The 17,313-nt window shown below is 40.1% G+C and overlaps 1 protein-coding gene and 1 long non-coding RNA gene across 6 annotated transcripts in view; one reads left to right on the plus strand and one right to left on the minus strand.

Moving 5' to 3' along the window:
* LOC135412298 (elongin-C) overlaps nt 1–17,313 on the plus strand; it is a 137,103-nt gene that overhangs the window by 7,076 nt on the left and 112,714 nt on the right. For 3 of the 5 annotated variants that reach the window (XM_064650958.1, XM_064650947.1, XM_064650937.1), the window contains 3 exons: nt 474–535; nt 2,099–2,242; nt 5,542–8,187. In XM_064650958.1, the coding sequence (XP_064507028.1) occupies nt 532–535; nt 2,099–2,242; nt 5,542–5,732 (339 nt within the window). In that variant the 5' untranslated portion in view covers nt 474–531 and the 3' untranslated portion in view covers nt 5,733–8,187. Of the gene's footprint in view, nt 1–473; nt 536–2,098; nt 2,243–5,541; nt 8,188–17,313 lie in introns of those variants that run through there. The other 2 variants (XM_064650968.1, XM_064650977.1) reach the window with 2 other exon arrangements.
* LOC135412117 (uncharacterized) lies at nt 14,804–17,269 on the minus strand. Its single transcript, XR_010429505.1, has 2 exons — nt 17,034–17,269; nt 14,804–15,279 (listed from the first exon to the last, which is right to left on the minus strand). It is a non-coding gene; the product is annotated as an uncharacterized LOC135412117 (long non-coding RNA).

Consider the following 17,313-nt stretch of genomic DNA (forward strand, 5'->3'; position numbering starts at 1 on the left):
GGCCCTTTGCAGGACTCAGTTCAGTCTGGCACGTGCTGGACCCAGCGCTCCAGATGTGTCCCACTAGTGCTGAGTGGAGGGGCAAGATCACCTGCCTCAACCTTCTGGCAGTGCTCTTAACAGAGCTCAGGGTGCTGTTGGCCACCTTTGCAGCAAGGACACACTGCTGGCTCATGTTCAACTTGTCCACTAGCACTCCCAGGTCTATTTCTGCAGAGCTGTTTTCCAGCAGGTCGGCCTCCGGACAGTACTGGTGCCAGGGGTAATTTTTCCCAGGGTGCAGGTGTTTGCATTTTCCATTGGTGAATTTCATAGGTTTCCGTTTTCAAAATGGACTGCTCATCAACATTGCATGCTGTGTATTATCGTATTCTTTTCTGAAGAGTGTTTATGATAACATAAAGACTAATAAATGAAGGTGACTTTAAAAATGCTACTGCTGACTCAAAATATTGCCTCTTGTGTTTTTTCAGACGCTCCTGTTGCAAAATCTGCAGTTGAAAAGGAATATTTTTTTTTTATAGGAAGAGAATGGGTAAGTTCATAGTCTTAGAGTGTTTTCTGCTTTCCTGTGATTTGAAGCATTTTCTCTCTCACATTAGTAGAAGAGTTGGATTGTAAGACTTTAAATGATTTTGTCACTGTTTTTCTTGCAGCCTCAAAAGTAAGTGGAACTTCCTACAAATGTTTTGTAGGAGAATTTTCTCAAGTGACTGTTCATTTATGGAAACACTTGTTCAGAGTGCATCCATCTAACAAAACATTTCACTTGCTTAACATGCGTAATCCTAAAAATGCACATGCTAAAATAGGAATGCCTTTAGGCTTTTATTGCACTAAACTTTTAGATAGTGGACAAGAAAATTTCACTGTGTACTGTTTTAAGTAATTCTTTGCTTGTTTGTTAGCTAAGGTCAGCCTGTTGAATTCTGGCTCAAGAGATCATAATAAGAACTGATTTCTGGTAAATTACATTGTGTGTGAGATGACTACGTCTGAAACTGTTGTATCTCCCTCTACAAATGACTGGTTAATGAAATGTGATTGGACAGATTCTGGTTTTATCTGTACTTTTTCTGAGTGTATTTTAGCATGTTTGGCACTGACAGTACTTTACTAAAATTGGCAATAACTAAATGGTAATTCAATTTTAATTTCAAATTCACAAAACAACTTGATTGGGGGAATGTTTTGCTTGCTATACTGGCAACAGTAATTCAGCTTTTAAAGATAGCGCTGTTGGGATAGAATAAATGAAGGAACAAAAAGGGAAGAGGGTAAAGGCTTCTGGATAAGAAAAGTAAAGAGTGGGTATTTAGTGGAACAGAAAAAGCACAGTCAAAACTGCTGTGGGGAGAATTTCCAAATTTCCTTGGGTTTAGTGCTTTGGCAGTTTCCCTGTTTTCCACCACAACATGGGTGTGCACTAATGCTGTGTGGTTCTGGGTCTGGTTGGGCAGTGAGGGAAGATGAATCTTCATTTCTTCAGTGCAGGAATACTGACTGCTTTTATTCTTACCTGTGCTTCGGAAAGCACTTTTTTCCTTGCAGTCTGTGTTTTTAAATATCAGCTATGTCTTTAGGTAACTTTTAGCAAGTTTTAGGATGATAAACATGGCAATAGCCTTACAGTGGGAATCAGTAGCATGTTCAATTCACTTCAGGATGTCTAAAGGAAAACTTCATCCCTACATAGATTTTAGAACTCATGACAGAATTTGGTGATGGAGGAATGAAAGAGGAGAGATGTTGACATTCCAACTTGAGCAAAAATTCTTACCTTAAAACAGATTGCTGATTGTTTCAGAGGAGATTAACTCGGTTAGAGCATGGCAATAATAAAGCCAAGGTTGTGGGTTCAATCCCCTCATTCAGTTAAGAGTTGGACTTAGTGGTCTCTGTGGGTCCCTTCCAACTCAGAATGTTCTGTGATTCTGTACAAAGTCCTCAAATATGGAAAATGCTTCTGTCTTATTTCTGGTTGCATTTGGATTCTTCATTTTGCAAACGTAGTCATAGAAAAGACTGCAACTTGCATTATTAGTGTTGTGAGTCAGTATATTATGTTCTCAAACCATTGTCTTTTTTTCCATTATAGATGGAGAAGAGAAAACATATGGTGGGTGTGAAGGCCCAGATGCTATGTATGTGAAGTTAATATCCTCCGATGGCCATGAGTTCATCGTAAAAAGAGAGCATGCATTAACATCAGGAACAATAAAAGCTATGTTGAGTGGACCGGGTAGGTACAAAAGATGTAGTACCTTCACATTCTTTGCTTTCACTTTTGGACAGTTTGATATTTTATCGTGCAGTGAGTGAAAGTTGGAATAAATGATAACTTTTCCAGATCCTGTCTAGTTCCTGTTTCCAGCAGAACAGTCCACCTCTGTGGAGTATTGTGCTACCAGACTTAAAATTGAACTCTTCTTTTGGGAAGTTAGTGATCGTATAGTATCATTGCTACTAGTTTCTCATGGTATGAGAACTTGAGGGTACTACATGAAATGTGTAGCTGTCAAGTTAAAAATGAACAAGCTGGTAGTTTTTTATTGCCATCTCAGTGGAACTTGTATTTTATATGGAGTTAATTTTCTGCATAACAGGTCATGTGGTTCTGTGCTTTAATTTGTGACCAAAATAGTGCTGATAACACACCTCTGTTTTAGCTGTTGCTGAAAGGTGTTTTGCACGCACTCCAGACCTTCTCTGTTCCTCACTCTACCCCCACCCAATGACTTTCCAGACAGGAGGGTGTGCAAGAGGTTGAGAGGGAACACAACCAAACAGATGACCCAAACTAGTGAAAGAGATATTACATGCCATATAATATCATGCTCCAAAGTTAAAAAGAGAGAGGAGGGAATTAGGGAGGTGTAGTGGGTTGACCCTGGCCAGATACCAGGTACCCACTGAAGCCACTCTCTCACTCTCCCTCTGCAACTGGACAGAGGAGAGAGAAAAAAACCAGCTAAGAATTCATGAGTAGAGATAAGAGCTTGGAGAGGTCAGTGATTGAGTCTTGTTTTGCCCGTGAAGGTAATCAAAGCGTGGATAGTACTTAGTATTTATTACTAACAGGATAAGAGCCAAAGAGTGAGAAATAAAAGTCTTAAAAACACCTTCCCCCCACTCCTCCTTCCTTCCTTGTTCTCCCTCCTCCCCCGCAGCGGTGCAGGGGGACGGGGAATGGGGGTTGTGGTCAGGTGTTGTTTCTGCTGCTGCTCAGAGAGAGGAGTCCTTCCCCTGCTCCCGTGGGGTCCCTCCCATGGGAGACAGTCCTTGATGGACCTCTCTAATGTGAGTCCATCCCTCAGGCAGCAGTTATTCCCAAACTGCTGTTCCGTGGGTCACTCCTCCATGGGGTGCAGTCCTTCACGAATGAGCTGTACTGACATGGGTCCCCCACAGGGGCCACAAGTCCTACCTGGGAAAAACCTGCTCCAGCGTGGGCTTCTGCCTCCATGGGCTGCAGGTCCCTGGCAGGACCCTGCTCTATCCTGGGCCTCCCACGGGGTCACAGCCTCCTTCATGCATCCACCTGCTCCATGGGCTGCAGGTGGGTCTCTGCACCCGGATGGTCCTCCATGGGCTGCAGGGGCACAGCTGCTCCACCGTGGTCTGCACCACGGGCTGCAGGGGCCTCAGCTCTGGCGTCTGGAGCACCTCCTGCCCCTCCTTCTGCAGTGACCTTGGTGTCTACGTTGTTATTCCCATGTTCTCACTCCACTCTTCCCTGGCTGGAATTTCTTCTGCGCAACAATCTTCTTTTCTGAAATATGTTATCCCAGAGGTGTTACTGTTACTCCTAATTGGTTCGGCCTTGGCCAGCAGCAGGAAGTCCATCCTGGAGCCGGCTGGCATTGGCTCCATGGAACAGGGGAAGCTTCTGGCAGCTTCTAACAGAAGCCACCCCTGTAGCCCCCCCCCCCCCCCCCCCCGCTACCAAAACCCAGCCACAGAAACCCACTACAGAAGGTTGGCCACCTTTTGCTTGGGAACTGGCTGGGCATCAGTCTACCCATGGGAGGTGATGATTACCTTTGCGTAACTTGTTTTGTTTTCTTTCTCTTCTCTCAACCCACCAGTTTTCTTGCTTTTACTCTTCCTTTCCTCTTCCTTTGTCCACAGCTGGGGCAAGTGATCAAGTGGCTGTGTGGTGCTCAGCTGCCTAGTTGGATTTAGGCCACATATTCACAGCATCCTATGGCAAGGAATTCCTGAGCCTAATGATGAAAGTTAGCTTTCCTTTGAGACAAGGGTAGATAAACTTACAGAAGGGAAGGACCTTGTGTGTTATTGAATATATGAGACTATGTCTGGGTTAAGAAGTGTCTAAACTAATTTTTGAAGACCAAAAGGTTTGGAGGAGAGAACAGGGAGAAGTTGACACGGGCTTTCCCTCTTCTTCACCCTCATCTTGTGTCTTTACCTTTAGCCACTGCAGTGGTGGGCAGTGGGCTGTGTGGAGCTCGGATCTGAATATGGTCATTCTTCTGTTCTCTTTTAGGTTCTGGTGAGGAGGATCTCTCTGGAGAGATCTATTTGTGTAATACATTTTAAAATTACTTAGTAATACTTGGACGAACTGAGCAATTAAAATTCTCAGCTTAATGTTCTGCTGTTATTTTAGTGGTTGCATTTGAAAATATGTAAAATGTCTTTTGTGTCTGATCCACTCCATGTTGTCCTCCCAGAAAGGCAAGAGGAAGAGTAGTTACAAGACCTGCTCTGCATTTGTTCAACGAGGGAATAAAAGGCAAAGGAACCTGCTTAGAGGGCTAGAAACTGACTCTGTAAAGGACTCAGCATTCAAGGATATTTTGTATAAAAACTAGCAAGATAAATGCATTCACAAGGGAAAGTACCATTGCTGTCTAGTTCAGTAGGTCATAATTTCACTGATGTTTAAGTGTTCTGTTCCAGTGCTGTGACAATTGCCAATATGCTAACATTTCTTCTGTTGCTTCTGACTGTTCCTGTACTAGAATTCAAGCCAGATTGCCTTCAGTGCATGCAGATACTTCTACACAAATCTGTGTAGACATTAGTAAATAGTTCTGTTTTGTAGTTAGAAGGGGATGCCTACAGAAATAATGGGAACCAAACACTACTAGTCTTCCATAAATATGGAGTTCATGTTAGTATTTTTTGTGTTGTCTTTCAGTTTATTGAAAGTCCAGAGGTGTGAGGAAAAGAACTTCAGAACCTTTAGGACTGAGCACACTACAGTTTTAGAGCACATATCAGCTATATGAGAAGTAAACCTAAATTTCTGGTGTAGTTGTTCAGAATATTGTTAATAGGCTACAGCCAAAATAAACACTTTGTAATGCTGGGTATCTTAATATTCTTGAGAGCTCTGAATATGGCACCTCCTGCTTTACAACGAAGAATCTAATACCCTGGAATATGAGACTTACGCAGGTCTATTTAGAATGTGTTGTATTAGTGTACTAGTGTGTTTCATTTTGCAGTGAATTGAGATTCTGACTTTTGCTTTGGTGTTCTTTTGTGTTGGTTTTTTTTTTCTTTCTACAGGACAGTTTGCAGAAAATGAAACAAATGAAGTCAATTTTAGAGAGATCCCATCCCATGTCCTATCCAAAGTATGCATGTATTTCACCTACAAGGTCCGCTATACTAACAGCTCTACGGAGATTCCTGAATTCCCAATTGCACCTGAAATTGCACTGGAACTTCTGATGGCTGCAAACTTCTTAGATTGTTAAATAAAATAAATTATAATAAAAAAATGTAAAACTTTTTTCAGTATTTAATACATGTAGTTCAGTTAGTAACTTTTTTCAGATAGCATGTTGCGTGTGTGCTGTTGAGAACTATAAAGTTCACTGCAGAGGCAGTTGCCTTCAGTTCTTTTGCATATAGCAATCATTCAGTTGGAGTTTGTTTTGCTGCTTACACAAATAAGGACCTTTTCACAAATAAACAAATATGCCAATTAGTAGATGGCTATGCCTTATCCTTTAGGTGTGGTAGAACTTTCTTTTAATACAATGAGCATAGCGAATACTGGAGTTTAGTCTCATATTCTCTAAAAGGTAATTATAGTTACATACGAGTAGCTGTTTAGAGTTTCTAACTTTCTCTTGTTTTTAAAGTTTCTAAACATCTGAACTTAATCTCCTTTTTAAGATGGCTGTCCTTTAGAATAGTTACACTACCTAGATTAGAAGTGCCCTCCCTAGGTTTGTATACTGGCAGTGATATTCCAGTTAGGGTGACAGTGGAGTATGTAGGAGAATGTTTAAGAAGGCTTTTAATTTAAGTCGTAGTATAGACATATGTAAAGGTGTACTTGATACATTTTTCTTTTATAACATAAATTTACCCTGTTAGTAATTTCAAATATTCCAGTCACTTGTCTGTGCAGTAAGACTGTGATCCTACTGACAGTGACTTTTAAGGGGAAAACTAACTGTTACAATCTATGTATATTATCTTCTGTATAACATATAAGGTTATTCTTAATATACTGTCACTTGACCCGATAAGGATTTTATATGACCTCAGTTATGGTTTATTTCCATTGTTCTGATTGTTTATGTAAAGTCTGTATTTAATCTTTAGAGTAGTAGTCATTTAAATTTTGTAACATAGCAGCTGAAAAGATATCAGTTATCTTACCTTTTACCTCTTCCTTGACCTCTCCCTTGTACCCACAGAAAAAGACCCTACAATGTTGGAGGTCTTTTATATTTGAAGGAAAGGGCATTAAGCAGATGTTTAAGGAGCTGTTTTATAAATTTCATAGGTCTTTCCAATGTTTTTACAAATGTTTTAGGGGAAAAGGATTGGCAAGCCACTGATGTAATACTAGAGTGGAACACATCATCTCTTGGTAGTTCCTGCTGGCAGTTGCTTGTATTATGAGTCCTTTGTTCAAAGCAAGTTTCCATAAAGAGGAAAAACCAAACAACTTGAGACAAGAAGTTGCTTTTTGGTCAGCTGCAGCCTGAAGAACGCTTCTGCCGAAACCATGTGTAAATGAGAATAAATCTAATGCATCATGAGAAATGATGCAAGAACAATGTAGTTAGCATTTCCATCAGCCGCCTGTGCTTCAGCTTTGTTTTGATCAAGAAGTGGTTGTGGTCTATCATGGAAAAATCCCACCGAGTGATGGTGGGACCTCTTTCTTGATGTATTAACTCATGGCTAATTTAGAGGGCTGAAACTCTCCTCTAAACCTGTTTCTCAACATAAATACAACTTTGAAGAGATTTTTCTGGTTGAAAACTAGTCATTTACAGAGACTATGCTGTCTGCCCATGGAGGAGTTCAGTTCTGACAAACGAAATTTTATTCTGGGCTTAAATAATGCTTGATAGACAAGCTGACATTTATCTATGTGTTGATAGATTAGCTGACATTTATTCACATCACATACTTTGGCACAATTTAATGTGTTTAATGTGGGGATGTCTGTGACCAGATTGGTTTTGCACGATAAAGCTGAAGTGCATTGCAGGGCAATTGTCTGGAATCCTATGTGTAAGCACTGTGGTCAGTGCTGTTAGTAACTCATTTTCAAGAGCACTAGAAAGATAAACCAGAGATACCCTGCTATGCTGCTTTTGTTAGAGCTGCTAGGAATACCCTAAAAGGTCAAGGAATACCGACATGGATATTTTAGTCACAACTACATATCAACCTGAATGAGTCTTAAGTTCACTGGCCATTTTTAATAGTTTTGAGATTAATGACTTGAGGCTTAAAATTATATAGTTTGAAATCAAAGCAAAAAGTATGTCATTTTTTTTTAAATGGTGTTTTTTCTTTTTTTTTTTTTCTTTTCTTTCTTCCCCTTTTTAAGCATTCCGAAACAATTTCCTGTTAAAATACATTGCATTTTATGATTCTGTACTTCAGCAGTAAGGTAAAATAGCTGGTTTAGCTCTGAATAATAATTTTGTTGGTTTTCTTTCAGCTTAATGTATCATACAGTAGCTTCGAACACTCAGGAAATGCAGTAGTGTCCCAGAGCGCACTATTTGCAAAACCACCGGCTGTTGAAACTAAACAGATTTCTAAGTGGGAGGGGGGCAGAGGGAATTAGTGCAATTTCCGTGCTAGTTACATGGGTGTGCTATTATCAGACAATTGGAAACTTACCACGCTTAACCCCTGAGTTCTAAATAAATTTCAAAGTTGAAAATTTTTAAACCTGTGTTTCTTTTGATTTATGACTTCTCAGAGGAAGTGTTCAGGTGCAGAATCATAATTGTCATGGCTGTAGTATATGGCAATGTAATTAGTATTTAGGTAATAGGTTGTGAAACTGCATGTATAAAATTAAAGGTGGTGGGTTTTTTTCATAGTTCTAAAGAGTTTCATACATTTGAAGTGTTTAGATATCTTTGTGCTGCTCTGAGTTACAAGTATCCACAGTTCTCAGAAACAATTAAGTACTAAAAAGGCATGGTATTCCTGAACAGGCTTGAAGAAGATACTTTCAAGGATACTTCAAGGATATCTTGCTGAGGATATTTTGAAGACTTCAAGTGTACCATAATACTCCTTTTACTTAGTAAGCTAGTCCTGTATCTGATGGTTCAAGATTTAAACTTAACCACTGATTGAGTGATAGAAACTTCCAGATTCTTTACTAACTGTTGTGGTTTGTAATCATTTGAATGTTAACAAGCTGCTGAAGAAGTCTGTGCATCCAGAATGATCAGAACTCCACAAGACATGAAATTCCTTTTTGGTTTTGAAGTTGAAAAAAGGATTCATCATCTGGATTCACTGTGCCATTATATTCAACAGCTGTGCTGGACATGATATCTGAAAGGCATTTCTTAATTAACAGTAATAAGTTTGGAAAACTGGTTGCTTCTGCCTGTGTTTTATCATTGTATATTGTATTTCACACGCCTAAACTGCAGCAATGGCTGTTTGTTTTTTTTACCCTTTCTTGTTTTTACTCTTCCAGTTGAAAGGGTGTTCCCAACATTTCCCTAAATCTGTTGGTTTATGTGATAGATAAAGTGGACAAGGAAATTAGCAGAGTGGGAAAGTTAACTTTTCAATCCATGTTTCGTGTCCCTCTTTTTATTTTGTCAGGTCTCAAATGTTGCAGTATAATTTAAGGGAGTAACAGTTACTGCAGAGTCAACAAAAACACAATGTTAGTGTGTAGGAACTAATGAGAAGTAGCAGTTTTCCTAGCTAAAAACTAAGGGTGGAGGCTGTGATATAAACTTGATTTCAACAACTGAGTAAGAAAAAACAGTAGGAACTCGTTAAAAGATCACGTGGATTTGGAAGACAAACTAGGATGCTGGTTTTTAAAGACAGAGTAAAGTTTTGCAATTAGCAAAAAAGGTACTAGGTAGTTTTTTCCCATGGAAAAAAGTTCAACTTTGAAGGATTTTGACAAATTATCAGCTGGATTGGAGTTGTTTTTTTCTTTAATGTATTTTGTAAGATGGCAATTTTATGTGAAGATACCAATCCTGTGAACTCAATGTGTGGCACAGCGATTGGAAGAGCTGGAAAAGAGCACATAGTAGATTTTGTGATTATTACCAGCCACCTGTAAAGCTTGAGTGTCATCGCTAAGGGAGCACAGAGAAAGGAATGGTGAGTTTATCAATTTGAATTTTAAGACCTGTTATGTGTCAAGAAATCAAGCTTTGTGTATGTTACCTCCAAAATGCAGTTTCTGTAATCTTCTATGGGAGAAAGGTCACTGAGATTAAAAAAAAAAAAGAAAAAAGATATATCTTCCTGTCATTGCCATGTTACTGTTTTGTGTTTACAGAACACAGGATTTTCCTCCCACACTACATGGGAGGAGATCACAGATACAAGGTCATGATTTTTCTCTGACAAATGGAGTACTTCAGCGTCTCATCTTATTGAACTTACGTACTTGGGCAGTTTTCAAGATGTTCATCATGTAATGTTTTATAGCTTCACTTGTTGAGGAGAGAATTGGAAAATTAAGTTAAAATTACCCCTGAAATATGTATTGCCTTTTAGTTCAGTGAAAGTAACAACTTGAGAGCTTTTAGATAAATTAAAATCTACAGTACTGTGCTAAGGTTACTGTTTTCCAGAATAGTTTTGTGAGATCAGTTTTTTTGGAATACAAGCATGGATTAATACTACTCCTTATTTATTTGTTTTTAATTTCTTTGTTCAAACAGAAGTTACTTTGAAGTTAAAAACAAATGCTGTCAATTCCATTAATGCTAATTCAAATTTAAAACTTTTCAGGTGAGGATTAATAACTAGGGCTTTTGTTCCCATAAAAAAAATACTGTTGGTATCCTATTTACACTAATAGAAAATGTTTATCTCCAAAATCACCACTATACAAAACTGTAAATAATACATATTTATTGTCTTATGTTGCTACATATTCTTGTTACTCTGTCTAGTAAAAGAATGACATTCCTGCTATGCAGATTAATTCACTCTTATGTAAAAAGTTTTCAGCTTTGGTTAGTATCACCAAGCCTGAAAAATATCTAGAATTTAAATGCATTTGGCACAAAGGATTTATTTTCTTTTTTTATACAGGGGAAAACTTCCTGCATTACCATGCTAAGTTGACATATAATCTTTTCCAGAAATGACACTCCATTTGAGTCAGAATTATTTGTAGTTTGCTACAAATGAAACATGAAAGTGATATATCAATATTTAACATTTAAACTGCTTTCATAGTTGTCATAGAGTACTTAAATAATGAAAAATATTTGACTTGTAATAAACAACTATGACTTAAGGAGAAAACCATCTGAAAATACGTAGTTGAAATAGTCAAGTAACTGCTCATCCGTTCTGCTCTCATATCATAGCTCTGTTTCATTGTAATCATATCCCATATGATTTCTAGTCTTTCCCGAGGGACATTAAATAAACAAACGAACAGGCTGGACCAGTGTCATCTTGGTGTACAGGTCTGCAAAATGAAATTTTGCAAGCTCAGTAAGTAGTGCAGGGTCCGGTGAGGGTAGTGTGCAGCCTGATGTGCACAGCTGGAGGAATTGCTTTTCAGCCCTTGGGAACTGTGACAGTTTATTGCACATCTATACAGGTTACCAGAGATGCCTCTTCTCCTGCAGTTTTGCTTCTAGACTAGCAAGACCAAACAGCTACTTAATTTCGAAAATTCTGTATCAGTATCTTCACTGCTTATGAATTCAGAGTTGCTTGTTTGCATTCCTAATAAGAACATGAACTATGTATTTGTGTAACTCTTGGGATCACCTGAGAAGCCTCCAGTTCACATTCTTTAAAGGTAAAATAAAATTACTAATTGATAATGATATTTGATTCTTACTGAGCAGCTTCTTAACACTTGGATTTAACAGACACAGTAATTAACCTGCTCATATGGGCTGTGGGTGCTTTTGATGTGGAAGAGCTTTTAGTAATTACATAACCTTGCACTTTTTACTGCATTCATCTACTTAATTGAGTATAGGTCCTACACAATCCTCATTAATTTTTTATAGCTTTTGTCTTCATAGGTATTTGTCTTTACAGCATTTAAAAGAGTTAGAGGACTACTGATGCCAAAAAACATGGCTTGACAATTAGTACAAATTGTTAATTACAGCATACAGTGCCAAGCAATAGGACAAGAGGCAATGGGCAGAAACTGATGCACAGGAAGTTCCACCTGAGCATAAGGAAGAACTTCTTTACTATGTGAGTGACTGTGCACTGGAGCAGATTGCCCAGAGAGGTTGTGGAGTCTCCCTCAGTGGAGGTATTCAAGAACCATCTGGATGCAATCCTGTGCAATGTGCTCTGGGATGAGTCAGCAGTGCCCTGGCAGCCAGGAGGGCCAACCGTGTCCTGGGGGGCATCAGACAAAGCATCACCAGTCGGTTGGGGGAGGGGATTGTCCTGCTCTGCTCTGCACTGGGGCAGCCTCACCTTGAATATTGTGGCAGTTTTGGGCACTGCAATATAAGAAAGATATTAAGCTGTTAGAGTTTGTCCAGGGGAGGGCAACAAAGATGGTGAAGGACCTTGAGGGGAAGCCGTATGAGGAGCAGCTGAGGTCACTTGGTCTGTTCAGCCTGGAGAAGAGGAGACTGAGGGGAGACCTCATAGAGGTCTACAACTTCCTTGTGAGGGGAAGAGGAGGAGCAAGCACTGATCTCTTCTCTGTGGTGACCAGTGACAGGACCTGAGGGAATGGCCTGAAGTTGTGTCAGGGGAGGTTTAGGTTGGATATTAGAGAAAGGTTCTTCACCCAGAGGGTGGTTGGGCACTAGAACAGGGTCCCCAGGGAAGTGGTCACAGCACCAAGTCTGACAGAGTTCAAGAAGCATTACGATGATACTCTCAGGCACATAGTATGACTCTTGAGGATGGTCCTGTGCAGAACTGACAGTTGGACTTGATGATCTCTGTGGGTCCCTTCCAACTCAGCATATTCTGTAATTCTGTGACCCTACTTGAGCAGGGAGGTTCGACCAGATGACCCACTGTGGTCCCTTCCAACCTGACTCATCCTGTGGCTCTGCATATTACTAAAACACATAATTCCACTCCTTTCCCTAGCCCCATGTCCTCCTCCTTCCCCTGCAGTAATTACAACTGTGTCCACATAATATAACAAATTCTTTTTCTGATCTGATGGAAAATTCTTTTGGTAGTTTAGTCTCCCTGTGGATAAATTGAAAGCCAGATTACCCAGTGGCTGCAAAATTGTCAAATGCTATACAAGAGAAGAAATGGAAGCATGTGACATCTAAGAACAGTCTTCTGCAGGCACTGAACTTGTAGCAGATCAGAAAAAAGGTGAAACTTTTCTTTTTCTTAGACTTTTTTTATCCACTTAAAAGTCCTGGGACTGAAATGATAATGTGCTTGTTACTATTAAGAATAGGATGAAAATGGGATATGCCAATGATGAAAAACCTGTATTATCATTAAGGAATAAAACAAAATAAAATCTCAACATCTCAAAGACATCTTGCAAATTTAGGGTATTTTCAATTTTAGCTATGTGTGCAATATATTTCTTTTATATTATTGATATAATTTTGTCTTGGTTTGATTCTGCGTCTTTGGCTGATGGTTTTTGCTGGTGCGTCAGGCTTGTTTATAAGATCTTATTTCCACAGATTTTAAACTCAGTGCCTTCCTTAAACTGGCAGGCAGGAGTGGAAGAAGCAGTTGGTGCAATTCCTGTGAGGGGCAGGGAGTCCTCCATGCTCATGAGCTGCGGCCTCCTGGCTCTGCAGATTATGGTTGCTATGCCACTTGAGTAATAAGAGGAGGTTAACGAGAATGTACAGTTGACTTCTGTGTAAAAAGGAGACAAGATGGAAAGCTAAAGAAGTACAGTGGATGCACACAAAAGACATCAAGCTCCTATGTTATTATAGAGGCAGAAATTATAAAGAAGCAGGCAGTGACAGTTCAGTGTGTAGAAAAATGATACAGAAAAAAAGTGAGAGCAGAGGGGAAAAAAAAAGTTTGGTAATGTTTGAAAACATTATGGATAACATAGGGAGTAAAATATAAAATTATAGGCACCCTAATCAAGAAACATATTTGACCTTTATGAAGCTGACTTGATATATCAGAAAATTATCTAACAATGTTTGAGCATGTTTGAACATCTATGTTTGAACATTAGCTGCATTTTTTCTGTAAGCCTAAGGTTATGCAAATTCTGAAGAAAAGTGGATTTTTAGATCAAGAATATTTACAGAAACAGTTTCAGTAGGAGGTACAATTTTCATTATTTGCTCCATACGTTTTCAATAAATGAGTCATAATCACATATTTGATCAGATCAGTGCAAGATAGCTTCTAAAATAATGAAGATAGCAGACTGAATTCCTCTTACCCCTGAAGTTTTGAATATTTGGCACCCAATTCTTGAAGTCTCTGGCGAAACTTAGGTTGACTGGTGCAGGATCAGACTGCATTATCTAAATACTAAAGCTTTCTTTTTTAAAGACCAAATTACTTGTGATGCCCATCTCTACAGCTGCAACAGATTCGGAAGGGTTAACTGCAAAAGTGTTTTCATCTATATTTTGCATAAGTAAAGGTCAACACTGAAATGAACACCAAATTACAATATAACCAACTCTTTGTGAAATTTACCCTCTTTGGGATTTTGGGCCTTTCCTTAGTGGGATTACTGGATAACTTAAGGAAGAAAATACTGATATTCATATAATTTTTTTTCTAGGAGTCTGATAATAGTGTTTGTTTTCTTACTGTGCTATGGGACTGATTGTCTACTCCCTATAGCATTATGTACTGTACAAAAACACTTACTAAAACAACTCCCTGCCAGCCAGGCTACCAAGACATAGGGAAAGGGAGAAAAAACAATAGAGCACAGGGATCATTCTCCAGCTGCCCCTATTCCCATGATGACATGGAGCTAAAAATGTTGCACATATATATTAGGCATTGCATGACACTTTAAAAAACAAAGATGTGACACCAGTGATAACAGACACTTTTGGTAGTCCTGTAGGAATAAACTATACTCAAAGTGAATTCAGGGATGAGGGATTCTGGTCACAAGTTTCAGCTGCAGAGTAATGCTTTAGTTTCTTACATACCCAGTTAAGCTTGAGCAGGTAGTACTGAATTCATGCTCTGTTTATATATGAAGGGCAAACTGCCCCTTGCTTTTCATGCCTGCTATCCTCAGGAATGGGATTTGCAGCATAGATGAAATTATGCCAGTAAAGAATACTATAGTCCAAAATGTGGTAGGTGCTTTGTTTTCAACATTGAAAATCTCCGTGTGATAGGTAAAAAAGACTTCTTGGACATAAGGGCAGTTAAAAGCTATAATATATTTTTTGCAAAGGTAGCTTTTCATCCAGAGATAATTTTTCTTTATTACAGAGTAGAAGTCATATTTGTACTGAATACAGTGCGCTGATCTTTCCATGCAAAACCAAGCTTGCACTCTATGAAGTGTGCTGGCATTCATAAGCTTACGCTGCTTTCTATCTTCTGACCTTCAACTGGGTTTTTTGGAACAGGCTTAAGAAACTGAATATTATGGTTTGAAATCAGTTTTATCTCGCTGTGTTTTTACATCAGCACAGATAGTCAATATGTCCATGTTTACAGCCGAACACATGTCCATTGCTTAAACTTGATGTTCTTGCAATCTTTGTGGCATATGGCATTAAGAGAAGTATTTTAGGATAAACATATGCTTGGATCATGCAAAACAACAACTAGTAAAACAGAAACAGCAATGTTCCACTTCCTGCTGTGACGGCCTAAGTTAGTTCTGAAGAACTGCAAGAAAAAGAAACCTTTACCAGGTGTTATGTGTCTACTTAATACAATAAACCCTCTGCAACACAAATGATCTTGCAAAATCATACAGTAATAAATACTGACTTCCAGGGAAAACACAGTAAAGCAATGTTAGGTTGCACGGCATCAGGAGCCCACAGTTTGTGAATGAGAATTGAATTTAGAGGGCAAAAGGTATAGTTTGCAGCTTACACAACAATACTTTTCCCATCCTTAGTTTAGGTAGGCTAATCTTTCCTACTCAAAAATCAACACGATTCTGTTAACAGCAAATTCCTGCAAAGCCAAGAGGTTTGTTCCCTTCTGCACCTGCCTTACAGTGTAAGGACACTCCTGCTGCCTTCTTTTCTTCCCTTTAAGCAAACCCCCAAAGTTTGTATGCTTGCTTTAACAACATTGTTGATGCTGGATAAACTTGGAAGCTGATATCGTGTTGTGCTGGGTTTTTTTGTTTTGTTTTCCTCCAGTTAGCTGTTTTCAAAGTTGAGGATGCATAAAAACATACCAGAAGGTAAAACCTGTACACAGAGGTAGTACTTGCATGACACTATATATTTTGGTTAAAGAAGATAGGCAGGCTTTTAGATGCAGAACCCTTCTCAAGGTCTAAAATTAAAGAAGCAGATTTCAAAGGTAAATACAAACTGTTAACAATTGTTCAGTAATTTAACTGTTTGCATATCAGGCCATCTCTGAAGGAAAAATCATGTGCTACCAATGGAGCAGAGGTGACACAAGTATTTTTTAGCATCATCAGAAAGGAGGGGTGTAAAGGGACAGAGAAAGGGAGTCCGATGTTTTTGGAATGTGCAGCAAGAGATGGAGATTATAATGACCTACAAAATCAGTTTCTCTGTTAAATCCTTGGTTTTACATAACCCCTGGGATTATGGATTTCATAGGTTTGTCTTTGGATAAACATTTTGTAGGTTTATCTTGAGGATCCGTTAAATCTGAAATACTACAGCAGGAATAACAGCTTTATTAAGTGTGTTTCCGCAAGTTGTTTAATTTGATTGCACACAATCATTCCAGTAAATGCTGCTTGTTTATTTTCACCTACACAGATACCGCAAAATCACCTGGTGCAAAGGACAGAGGTTATGCCAGTCCGAGAGAGAAAACGTGGAATACAAAAATGCTCCCACTTAAAATATAGCCCTGCACGTACACCATGAGTGCAGGACAATCAGATTATGTAAAGAGCTGTGGCAGAGCAGCACAGAGGGGAGCCCACAGGAGGAACCCCCCACCGGGAGAGTCCTCCAGCACCGCCGTCCAGCCCTTCTCCCTCTGCCAGTGCCCTGAGCCCGCGCAGCAGCGCCTGCTGCGGATCCCCGATCCGACCTGTAGGGATAGGACACGGAGTAATGGGTACAAATTGAAAGAGGGGAAATTTAGGCTGGATATTAGGAAGAAATTCATTACTATGAGGGTGGTGAGACTCTGGAACAGGTTGTGCAGGGAGGTCGTGGATGCCCCAACCCTGGCAGTGTTCAAAGCCAGGCTGGATGGGGCTTTGAGCAACGTGATCGAGTGGAAGGTGTTCCTGCCGACGGCAGGGAGTTGGAACTAGATTATCTGTAGGGTCCCTTCCAACCCGAACCATTCCATGATTCTGTGATCTCCCACCGGGGCACACTAGGCGTGAGGGGAGCCCAGAGAAACCTGCAGAAGGGGCACAGCACGCATTAACTAAATCCCTTACAAACTTTGGGCTCAGCTCTAAATACCTCCACAAACAGAGGATGGGCGGGGGGTCAGCTCCATCCCGTCCCCGCGGGTGACGATGATGGACAGCCCTGGGCGCAGCTCCCGGCCTGGCCGCAGGGCGAGCCAGGGGATGGGCAGCACCGGGGGGAGCCTCCCGGTGTGCGCAATGAGACGGCGAGGCGCCTCCACCGCAGCCGGCAAGGGCGGCGGCGGGAGCGAGACCGGGATCGCAACCGGGACCTCAGTAACACCGCCCGCCCGCTCGCCGGCCCACCCCGCTCTGGCTGCTCGGGCCCGCCC

This window comes from Pseudopipra pipra, chromosome 1, assembly GCF_036250125.1.
Source record: "Pseudopipra pipra isolate bDixPip1 chromosome 1, bDixPip1.hap1, whole genome shotgun sequence".
Lineage (NCBI taxonomy): Eukaryota > Metazoa > Chordata > Aves > Passeriformes > Pipridae > Pseudopipra > Pseudopipra pipra.